The sequence below is a fragment of the Sinohyriopsis cumingii genome, chromosome 2, assembly GCF_028554795.1.
Source record: "Sinohyriopsis cumingii isolate HCF-2022 chromosome 2, ASM2855479v2, whole genome shotgun sequence".
NCBI lineage: Eukaryota > Metazoa > Mollusca > Bivalvia > Unionida > Unionidae > Sinohyriopsis > Sinohyriopsis cumingii.
In genome coordinates this window covers 2,253,800-2,265,864 of record NC_142962.1, presented here as the reverse complement: position 1 = coordinate 2,265,864, position 12,065 = coordinate 2,253,800, and the positions used below count along the sequence as shown (strand labels likewise).

Below are 12,065 nucleotides of genomic sequence, written 5' to 3'. Positions count from 1 at the left end.
TAAAACCAAAGGCCCTTTTCAGGGCCACTCCAATCTCTCGAAAAGAGATAGACTTTCAGTTGCCTACCCCTTTTTTATTTTTTTTATTTTTTTAGAAAGACAAAAAAAATCCAATGTTAAATTCCCCTCGTCCCTAGAATTGCTTTTTTCTCCCATGTTAAATTTCCTTTGTCCCTAGACTAACCCAAAATAGATTCCCATGTTAATACCCATTGTCCCCAAAGGGCCGGGCCAGTTTTCCCCATGTTAAATTTACATAGTCCCCAAAGGGCCGGGACCCTGTTTTTAATGGTAAGTCCCATTGTCCCTATATCGCCCCTATAAACTACTTTCGATAGACGTTTTGCTATCCATACGTGGATGTTCTGTGCAGATGTTGAAGTTATTTTCATTTCTCCTTATTATTTTTGTATTTGCATACCTATTCTATTTTTGGGGGCTTTGTCCCGGGTAAACCTTGTTAGCACGAGTATGCACAAACACATGTCCTAAACAAAGCTTATTAAATATGCAAGGTTCTATTATTATGTATATGGCTTGATTAGATTCACACTCAGTTTGAGCGATTTAAAAATTGTGCAATAGTAACTTTTAGACAAAGACATTCTTAGTGAACCAATGTTAGAACTATTACGCATAGCCTGACGCAGGCAAATGAGATTTAAGTTGCTTATATTGATAAATTTTATCTGATTAGAATTTTGTGCCCTTTAAAGTTATTTTAGCAGCCTTCGAACTCCACAGACATACACCTTTCTTTTTTGTTTGCATTGACAGCATTCGTGTTGTAAAAACACAATTTTTTTTCAGGCATGTCACGACTGTCCTTTCAACCAGACCGACTGCTTCCGTCCTCAATGCATCACGGCAAATGGCTACCCTCGACCAGTCATAGCTATAAATCGAATGATGCCTGGACCTAGCATAGAGGTAGAGTACAGTCTAAGTGCTGCTAGTAACGTATAATCAAATTCATAGTTCTTGAAGGCCACATTAATGTGATTTAAATAATACACATCTAAGTAAGGAGACCAGTCTACTTCGATTTAAATCATATTGAATCCCCGTGCTAGCTAAAACAGAATGATTGAAACGTGAACTACATTAGAGGCATTCAAGTATACATGCAGTGACATAAACTATGCATTTGCACACCACAACATACGTGTTACGCACTAAAATAATTCATAACAACAATAGCATGAGATTATTATTATTATTATTATTATTATTATTATTATTATTATAACACCACGTTCGTGCAAGGGTCCGTCATCTACAAGAACAATTGCATTGGATTATAAGAACTCGAGCGTTCCTTACCATGCATACAACATACAACTGAATTCAACTTGTTTGTTCAGCTATAAAAATGTAAAATTTGGAAAAGATTTTAATCTGTCTGATACTGTCACATAGGTAAGTCTTTCTGCAAAAATTACGATTAATTGCAAAATATTTAGTATAAAAAATTCGATTACATGGAAGAGATTGAAAGAAAGAATGTAGTTTATGTTTTCACATTCATGGTCAACTGAATATTGATTCCGTATAGCGGACATCTTCGTGACAAGACTCACCTTTATTGTGACAAAATATACAGAAATGTTTGGCTCAAATGGTTCTGGCTGTGGTCCGGTATACCAACAGAGAACTCAAAGTAAAACAGGTTCCGCGTGTATCAGTTAGTGAATGTGAATCCGTATTTCTATTTCGCCAATGGTTACAAATATTACACCTTAGAGAAACGCTTATTCGGCATGAAACTCATTAGTTTTCCGTTTGCATATCATCCGCACATATTTTCGGAAACATAATTCCGTGGCAATTCTCATGTACTATTATATTGTTCTATATAAATGTTTGCTAGCCACATTGTTCTGTGTGCGGGATTGGTGGAGTTTGGTCATGCTAAAACTACAAGAGATTCCTACTGGAGTCAACACAGGTATGTTACGAGAACGTGAATAATTGCAACATTGCTTTTGGGGCTCAGAGCATTTTCCTTGCAGTAAAGTCTGGGAAGACCAAGCCTAATCTGCTGTTCATTCTGTTCTACATCTTTCTTTGATTCCTACATTTGCCATGTCAAAGAGAAAATATATATGTACATGCTTATTTTATATATAATTTATGGATCTTTAAAACAGATGTTATGTATTTGCTCAAAATATTTACAAAACTGAAATATCCATGTCTTAAATTGGTATATATCCTATTCACGCCTTCAGGATTTTTATATAAGATTTCAGTACTGTTAAGACAAATAATCCATATTTCTTTCTCCAATTACATAGGTATGTGAGAGTGACAAAGTTGTGGTGTACGTCCGGAACGAGTTGGATGATGGCAGCGCCACATCCATACATTGGCATGGACAGAGCCAGTTGAACACGTGCCACATGGATGGGGTTGGACTTCTTACACAATGCAATATACCATACAAAGAAACATTCAGGTGTGTTCCTACCATGTTGCTATGGTTGTTTCAATTTTTAAAAAAGTACGGTAGTGCTTGTAGTTTGACATGTTTCTAATAGAATTACATATTGTTTCAGTGAAGGAATGATCGCAACAGTACAACAAATTCAACACAGCATTTGATTTCTCCATTATATTTCTCACTTAACAAATAGCGACCTCTTCAGTAAATCGATTTTCATCCCGTTGAGTAGATTGAAGAATAACCTGCTGCGTATTTCCTAATCTTTGCAATGTCATTTTTCAGATACGAGTTCACTGCATACCCTGCCGGGACCCATTGGTATCATTCTCATACGGGAATGCAGCTCGGAGATGGACTGCTCGGGGCCTTTATAGTGCGGGAACCCGCCAGGCGGGATCCTGTTGCATCACTGTATGAAGTAGACAGCTCAGACCATATCCTTGTTCTGCAGGACTTTCTGGACTATTTGACCATCACGCGATACATGAACGAGATGCACAACATGTGGGAGGTCACCATGCCGATAGCAGGTGTGCCTTTTAAATCTAATAATTTAATGTCTATTGCTAAACTATTTTATAAATTAAACTTGGAACTTTTGACGCTTAAATGACATTTGATAGGAAAGAAAGCAGTGACCCCCCCCCAAAAAAAAAGACGATTTGACTTATATGTTATGTGACTTTAAAAATTGTTTGCGGCTTAACACGTAATATATTTGACTCCCACTTACAAACATAGCTGAGGAAAACTGCATGATATGAATTGGAATAACTTAAATCATAAATGTTTAAATGTTATATATGTAATCCTTAGGCAATATTCAAAAGGGTTTTCACAGCTTATATGATTTGAATAATTTAAGATGGGTGGCATTTTTCTTCCACAAGAGTCACACCAGTGTGATTATACAATGGGATCTGTTTAAAGGTCTAAATTACCGTGATTCATTTAGATCAAACCAAGTAGAGCATCTGAGACCTTTTGAAAGGGATAAACCATGTGGAACATCTGAGGCCTTTCGAAAGGGAAAAACCAAGTGGAGCATCTGACGCCTTCAGAAAGGGAAAAACCAGTGAAGCATCTTAGGCCTTTTGAAACGGAAAAACCAGTGGAACATCTTAGGCCTTTTGAAAGGGATAAACCAGTGGATCATCCAAGGTCTTCAGAAAGGGAAAAACCAAGTGGAGCATCTGAGGCCTTTTGAAAAGGAAAAACTAATTATGCAGCTGGAGACAATTGTGAACTATACTGAAAGCTACTTTTTTTTACAATGCAGTAAACGAAAACAGAGCAAGATCTGACTTGTCAGTCACTTGTTTTTGGTACTCCACCAGAGTATCACCGAAATCAATCATAAAATAGATTTCTGCAACTTGTTTTGTTTTTAAAACTTAACCAGTATAGTGTTTCTAGAGAAGATTGTGCGTGAAGAAACGTATCTAGAAGAATTTGCAATTTGTCTTGGTCGGTTTGGTATTTTACGGCGCAGCAACACTTGCATGCTATATCGATCTGAGTAAAGTTGAGGTATCTGCCCTGTCTATGGACACACCAGCAGCCAGTTTGATGGCGGAATGGAACCCTCACCCTCTAGGTCAAGAATACAATCCATGAACCACTCAGTCACCGCAGATATCCAATACGCAATACATCTATGTGTGTGTGTGTGTGTGTGTTTGTGTGTGTGTGTGTGTGTGAGAGAGAGAGAGAGAGAGAAAGAGAGAGAGAGAGAGAGAGAGAGAGAGAGAAAGAAAGAGAGAGAGAGAGATGTAATCTCTACACACGTTGTATCTTCAAAGTTTAATACTCTTGTCTATAGCAATTTATTTGAACACGCAAGTATATTTTGCTGTATAATATGCTGTTCTCACTTTCCAGGTCTTATAAATGGCCGGGGTCAAAAACACGTTGTTCTTGATAATCACATCATGAATACAACACTGAACCAGTCCATGACACCACGAGAAGTTTTCATGGTGAAGGCAAACACCTCGTACCGATTCAGAATAATTTCTGCCGCTCCAAGGTGTCCTTTTCTTCTGACTGTCGACAGTCACAAAATGATTGTCATCGCGACAGATGGAGCGCCTTTAAAAACAACTACGGTGGATTCCCTTGTTATTGGATCGGGTAACCTAGTGATGACATTAAATGATGATGACATTTATTGTATTTAAATCAGAAAAACTTTGTAATAACGTTGTTATAAAGACGAAAAGCCAAATTCTCTCCAAAATTTCCAATGCCTTGAGAACTGACCAAAATAATCGTTGTCATAGTTACTTAAAAAATGAAAGAGCTAAATGAAAAGAGTATCCAATGTTTACTAGTATGTTGAAAAATATTTTCATGTGTTCATTGGAAAGATTCTACATTAAGTATGCATCATTAAACAAAATATATCAACGCAGCCAAAATATTCAAAATAATGTCCAATGTTTTGCAGTAGTCTAATTTTGCAAATGTTTCGTCAGCAAAACATTAAAATTTTGAAAAGAAAATGCTAACTAAAGTGTCCATGACTTAGGCAATTACAGTTTCCTTCATTGAGCAATGTGTAAAACGTGTAAGTCGGGAAATAAATCTATGACTTTGTAGGCAAGAAACCGCAGTTATGTTACCGGTGTAAAGTATGTCGACCGTTTTCATGTTCAACAGGTGAACGTTATGATATTGTCATCACAACGAATCAGAATTCTGGAAACTTCTGGATAAAGTGTCAAGGTCTAGTTGACTGTGCCCCAAGTGACGGGCATGCTTCCGCTATACTTCGATACGAGGGAGCACCCGAAGTGGACCCACCAGGGAGTCCTACAGAATGGAGACAAGGGACGGTATGTTGCATTTCCTTTATTCTTTTATTTTACTATTTAAATTAATACCACTTATTTGATTCAGGCTGATTCGTCTTTCTGCAGGATAGACCGGATGCATATTTTACATTACTTACATCTAAAGCACTTGTATTTTTGAATGGTATAAAGGAGACAGTCCTATACACCAGGCACAGTAAAAGCTGCTGGGGTTATGGTCGTGGTTCGTATAGTTTCAGTTGATTCAGACTCAGGTTCCACTCTGCACCAGCGCCACTAAGTAAGCTCCTCTGCTATCACATCTAGGGATTTTCGATATATTTTTGGATACTATCTCTATACTGGACAGCTTGGGGGACATTTATATATGATAATAGATAGTGAGAGCCACGGTGGCGCAATGATTAGCATCTAGCGTGCCGGACTCGCGACCAAAAGGATGCGGGTTTTAATCCTACCATAGAACCAGCCTTTGTCAGGTACATTGGTGTTGCCCTAGGCAACACACTCAGCATTGCTTAACCTCCTTATGTTGATGTGCCGTAACTTACAAAAAGCCCCCTCCCCCCAAACGAAAATTACAAACATTTGGCCTCTTTATTTTGACGAATTTCTTTAATCAGTTGCTAATATAAATTATTTGTAACTTAAATTAAGTGTAATTCTTCGAAAATGAATTTTTATAAAACGTAAAATTTTCTATGCTTTTTGGAGCATTTCTGTTTTCTTATTTTTAGTTGTGGAGGTGCTCAGTTTTGCACGCTGTTAAGTTCTTCAGTTTCTGAGGCAAGTAAATCTACAATCACATAATGCCTAAATAAAAGTGACTGACTTTGGAAAACACATGAATGTATATAGTTTGGTCCAGTTTCTAGTGAATAAATAGTATGGAAAAATATACTGTATTGTTATTTTTGTTTCAAACAAATAATTCTGGTTAAAATGTTTTGAACAACGTTGATAGATTGATCATGTGTTAATGAATGTTATGACAATGTCCATAATTTAGGGTAGAGTAGTTGTTTCCGACCTGACTTTCCACATGCTTATTAATTGTAAGTCTTTTTCAGTCCATATATTTTATGGTCTATCCTTATATACAACTTAGAATGCTCTGCAAGCAATCTTGTGACACTCATCCTGGTCATTTTATTGTGTCTTAGGATTTTATATAAAGTTACTTTAAACAAGATTATTTATCTGTGTTTTAATATCAGTCTCTGGAATCACTTTTAGTTGTATTCATATATAATTTAAGAGGAATAATGTTTTTAAATTACTCATTGGAATTAAAAGTGCGCATTGACTTTTGGAATAAAACTCTAACTTGGGATTATTGATAATTCATTCAAAGACATTCTTGATTATATCACTGTGGTACATGAAGACTGTTGGTACATCAGCCTATTCAAGTGTATTGGTAAAGCGCTCATTCATTCAGAACACTCTATACTTTTGTACTTTATAAATGGCTATTCATTGGTTTTGACTCAACCTGAAACATAATATTTCATTCTCTTTCATAAATCCCATGATTCCCTTTCTGACAATGTTGTGGAGCATTTGAACCCCGAACACGAGTTAACTGAATATTCTGAACAAACAATTTCCTCCATCTCTCATGCATACACTTATGCTTGGTTTTGTATTGAATGAAACCCTAAGCATGGGCATGCTTAACATTTTTACGAAATATTTTTGATGTGTTAATTGTTCAGGGTTCTTCAACAGGGTTAAATATAACGATGTCCTACTATATGGCACGCCCCATTTTGTAAATGGTACTGCCCACTTTGATTCCAGCTTCCTTTTCGAGTAGCATTTATGGTATTGTGAAGCAAAACACGTTCTCCTACTTTAAATGAATGTTAGCCAACCACAATGTCATAACATTTCTTTTGGATAGTTTGCACTTTTAGTATGTTTGTTGAAGTTTCCTCTCTCTTACACGATAGTTACACCGTGGCTGTCTACAATGTAGTAAACGATCCAAGAGCGATCTCTACTGTTTTTCTGGAATCGGCCCACCTTCCACCCATTTAGTCAAGCAATATGTGAAGACCAATATATACTTATTGCCTGAAACCAGACAGACTATATGTTTAGTCGGTCTACGAAAGTATTTTCATTTAAAGTGTGTATATTAGGATTTTAAAATAAATTACATTATTACTATATCAAATTGATAACATTAAAATAAATTGCTCCATTAAACACCAAAATGAATGTACTGAGCATATAAAATATAAAACCCAAAGAAGGTATTTCGTAACTATGATTACACGCCTGGGTTAGGTACTTTAAACTCAGCGGTATGTATTGCAGCGCTAGCAAAGATATAAATGCCCGCCTGACACCTAATTATAACTTGGGAATTCCTCACCTAATTATAACTTGGGAATTCCTCATTTCACGATAAAACTTCGTGTAATTTATATTTGTTAATTAATATGTTGTATTATAGGTAACTGTAAATATTCCATCGATATCGATAAACCATTTCATGGGAACTTTTGTCATTTCATAGCTTTAATATAGCCCCATAGCCTGATGCACGCTTTTACATTAAGAGAGGTCCTCATTAATATCTTATTTTTACGCGTACTTAAGTAAATTTTCAGTTAATCATGAGTACTTGTTAAAATGATTTAGACAGATCTAAGAAACAAATTCACCTTAGACTGGTGCATATAGAAAGCAAAAGCAATTAGGTTTAATAAACTGGGCCATTTCCATGAAGACCTACTTAGGCTCTTGTGCTGGTTGCAAATAAACGTTGATGGAAGTTGCATGTTAAAAGTAGTGAAACTCCTTCGATGTACTTTAATCAGCAGGACTGTTTATATTTTTGAACGAAAACTTAAATTACCAAAGATTTTTCCGGACTTTTATCTCAACACTTGATATAATTAATACTGTGTTCCCTAAAGGCCATTGTAATATAGCTCTGTCAACATACTGTATTCCCCAAAATGGGGCCTACAATAAGTTTCTTTGGGGCTACACGAGTCTGCTTCACTAATTCCAGAGGAGACTTTTAAAGTTATGTATATACCGCTTTTGCGTCCTTTTGTGTTACTTCAATCCTTATTTCTTAAGTTAAATAAGTTGATTGTTTTCTATTTAAAGCGCGCCGCATTTCTTTCTGATTTTTTAAAGTCACGGGATATTTTCGATTCTCAACGAAGGCATATACGTGATCATATCCCCTGTGATCCATGATTGAGGTATATAAAAAAAAAATGGTGGGAAAACAAACTCACATAGCTGACAACGGTTTGGTGTAACCGACAATGTCGGGTCAAGGTAAGACTTGAAATAAATCACACTTGAAATTTCATTAAAACATTCTTTAGGTTTGTTGATGATGCCTTTGTAGAGTATGCAGTCAGGCTTAGACTTAATACATTTAGAGTTCTTAGATGATGCCGCTCATCTTTTCCTTGTAGTAGATGGTTGGTAAATATCAAGCAGGGTTGGATTATCCATACGGCAGAGTGGGTAACATGCCCAGGGCCCCCAGGGCTCAAGGGGCCCTGGATATTATCATCCAATTTCACAGGCAGTGTTGTTTATAATACTGTAACCATGGACAAGGCAGGATAGCTATGGGCCCCTATGTTGGTTGTATCCAGGGCCCCCGTAAGGCCTTAATAAAGCCCTGCATATCAGAAAGTAACACAGAGTGATTGAAAATTTCTTCTGAAGAAATTAGTGGAGACTGAACAGGCAAGAAGAAGAAGACAATAACTGAAGAATTACCACGACTGAAGAAACGCTGTTTAAACCCTTCTCGCCTTTCACCTCAGCTGCATCAAATCCCACTTGGATCTTGTCTTTTAAGTGAAGAGCATCAATGCTTCCTGATGGCGGGAGGTAAAGAGGACTGGTTCAACCCTGGAAAAAGTGGGTGATTTGCCTCAGATGCTAAAAATCGACCTTATATATAAAGACCCTAAGACATTTTTTTCTGGCCTTAGACATTTGATTCAAATATCTTAAATTTCGTGTGACATATTAGAAAAGTACTTATTCGGAGATGATAGGCCATTGGAGACAACAAATGTTTTTGTGTTAAATTACCAAACATATTTACCAAGGGTGATTCTTCTACATACATATAAATCTAAAAAGTCTAATAAATTGACTCCCTCGGAGAGTCTAAATCCTATGGATACGGTCAATATTTCATACACTGGGATGTCGCTATTCTATATAGATTAATGGCCACGGGTCATTTTTCTATTTAAAATTTCGACCGGGACGGGTCAATCAATAGTCTGTGGTGGTCGACTTACTTCATTCTACCGGCACTTGTACCCAGCCTTGACGCCCACCAATATATTTTTTGTTCGTTTCAGATCTTCAACCCATTTCCAGATCCTAAGGTGAACCGGAGTGAGAACCATGACATCTACCAGGACAGTCTCCGTTATGGCGGGACGGACGAAAATTACACCTCGGAACGGGTGGACGTCAAGTACTACATAAGTAAGCTTTTGAAATAATTGATCAGTGCAGCCCATCTGACCATGTAGCTGACATTGAACATTATAAGTCCCTTATCTAATGTCAAAACATTGTATGCCCCGAAAATACCTAAAATGTATTTTGTTAATCGAATTTAGGACAAAGGACAAACACCTCAATCATGTAAATGTAATACAAGGCTCTGTTATGTGAGCCACACATGTCTGGTTATCAAATGCCTTACTTATCCCACTGGGAAGGGAATATACCCATGTAACCTGAACTCAGAATCTTACAACCCCTAAAATGTTAGCATGTCTGATAACCGTCGAGTTGAAGCATCAGTATCATTCGACTTTTAATCATATTTGCTCACGCACCCCCCCCCCCAATTTCCATTATGAACTGTAAATGCACTGAGCTTAAGTTGTTTAAATGACCTCCAATCACGTAAGTCAGAACGAAACTACGGAGATAGCTTCTATACATCTATAGGTCATTGATTAAACACGATAACCCTGTATCCGCATACGTTTAATTAGACGTTCACATAAATCTATACATATTTTTGCATGCATTTAAGAAACACTTGTAATTCTTCAGATGAATAAGGTGTTGCTATTAGTAAGAAGATATATCTCTTCCTGGTAAGATGCGTAGGTTTTAATTGCCTTATTATTCACGGTACGTTGTCGCCACATTTCTACTTCTAATTATCTCTCTCAATCAAAATTGTTTTGTCAATTTTAATGAAAATAAATATTGGTGTCAACGGTTGAAATAAATAAGAATCAACATTCTTTATACTCGTAATGTCAGTCAATACTGGACCACGTGCTTTGTACTGCCGATCAATGTCAGTCAATACTGGACCACGTGCTTTGTACTGCCGACCAATGTCAGTCAATACTGGACCACGTGCTTTGTACTGCCGATCAATGTCAGTCAATACTGGACCACGTGCTTTGTACTGCCGATCAATGTCAGTCAATACTGGACCACGTGCTTTGTACTGCCGACCAATGTCAGTCAATACTGGACCACGTGCTTTGTACTGCCGACCAATGCTGTGGATTACAAAGACGAGAAGTGTTACGTAATTACATTCGCAATGTAAGGTCATCAAACATTTCAAGTCTGATATCTGTCACCAAAATAAATTCAAAAGTTTTAAAACCATTTTTCATCAGATTTTCAATATGTGCTAAACATAACACTTTTTCATTTTAGGATAATCTTCAGACTAAATAACACTTTTTCAATTTAGTGTAATCTTAAAATGAAAATATTTTGATGTAATACCACGTGATATGCTAAGGAGTAGGAGTGGTTATCACTGCTACGACAATAGATTAACGAACCGAACTATATTCCTTGCAGGTTTACAGTGGTCAGTGAACGACAACACAAGGTACAACCACCCCGTTTATTATCCCGTGGCCAATTTACCCCCACATAAAACTCATTTCACTCCAACAATGAACAACGTATCCTTTGGCTTACATCTGAGTGCAGTAATATTAATAGCAGTTGATGTTGTTGTCGTTGTTGCTTTTTGTGCAGTAGTTGTTGAAGTTCTTGTTGCTATGGTTGTTATATAAATCCGCGAGTGCTTTCCTTTTAATTACTTGGATTAAAGGTATATACTCAGTATTTTCCCAGAGGTAATATTTGAGAAACTGGGCATTCACATAGTACATTTAGAAACACCATGAGGACTCTTCTTCTGGTATGAAAATATTATCACCTTAAAAAGAATAATTATTAAATTAGACATCGAGGGTAAATTTGAGCATCATCTTGTAAATTTGATAGAACCATTTAGCCACAAACTGAAGTATCCTTTTTTTTTGTATTTCAAGGTCTCGTTTATATCTCTTGTCGATGTGCTAGTTTTAGAATATGCACATGTAGTAGAGGTGTACGACATACTGGCTTACCACAGTATTTTTTCCGATGGTACACACAACGGCATTTTTGAATGTGCTGGCAGTTTGGTAGTCCCGTTAGTATGGAATATATGGAAATTCCCGAGTAGTCTTCTTACAAAGGTAATGGTATGACCAACATGTTTTTATTTTTCATTGCAAAATAATTCACAACAGGATTATCTTTCTTGGAAAAACGGCTTTATTTTTCGCAAATTCATTTTGAATATTTATAATTATATTTATGAATCTTTAATCACATATTTGACATGTGTCACGTATTCCACTGTGGTGGTTAAATGGGGATGTTGTGAAAGATATTCGGGCCAAATCCAACTTTTGGAGAACTTTTGGATTTAAAAGAATGTCATTTCTGAGCTCCTTGCTTGCTTATTTTAATGTGTT

The 12,065-nt window shown here is 36.7% G+C and overlaps 1 protein-coding gene across 2 annotated transcripts in view; it reads left to right on the top strand.

Moving 5' to 3' along the window:
* The window catches only part of LOC149804205 (multicopper oxidase 3-like), a 100,319-nt gene that overhangs the window by 70,898 nt on the left and 17,356 nt on the right, over nucleotides 1-12,065 (top strand). For both annotated transcript variants that reach the window (XM_089937914.1, XM_089937925.1), the window contains 7 exons: nucleotides 811-930; nucleotides 2,298-2,458; nucleotides 2,729-2,976; nucleotides 4,328-4,579; nucleotides 5,108-5,283; nucleotides 9,624-9,753; nucleotides 11,113-11,219. In XM_089937914.1, coding sequence (XP_089794040.1) covers nucleotides 811-930; nucleotides 2,298-2,458; nucleotides 2,729-2,976; nucleotides 4,328-4,579; nucleotides 5,108-5,283; nucleotides 9,624-9,753; nucleotides 11,113-11,219 — 1,194 coding nt within the window. The remainder of the gene's footprint in view (nucleotides 1-810; nucleotides 931-2,297; nucleotides 2,459-2,728; nucleotides 2,977-4,327; nucleotides 4,580-5,107; nucleotides 5,284-9,623; nucleotides 9,754-11,112; nucleotides 11,220-12,065) is intronic.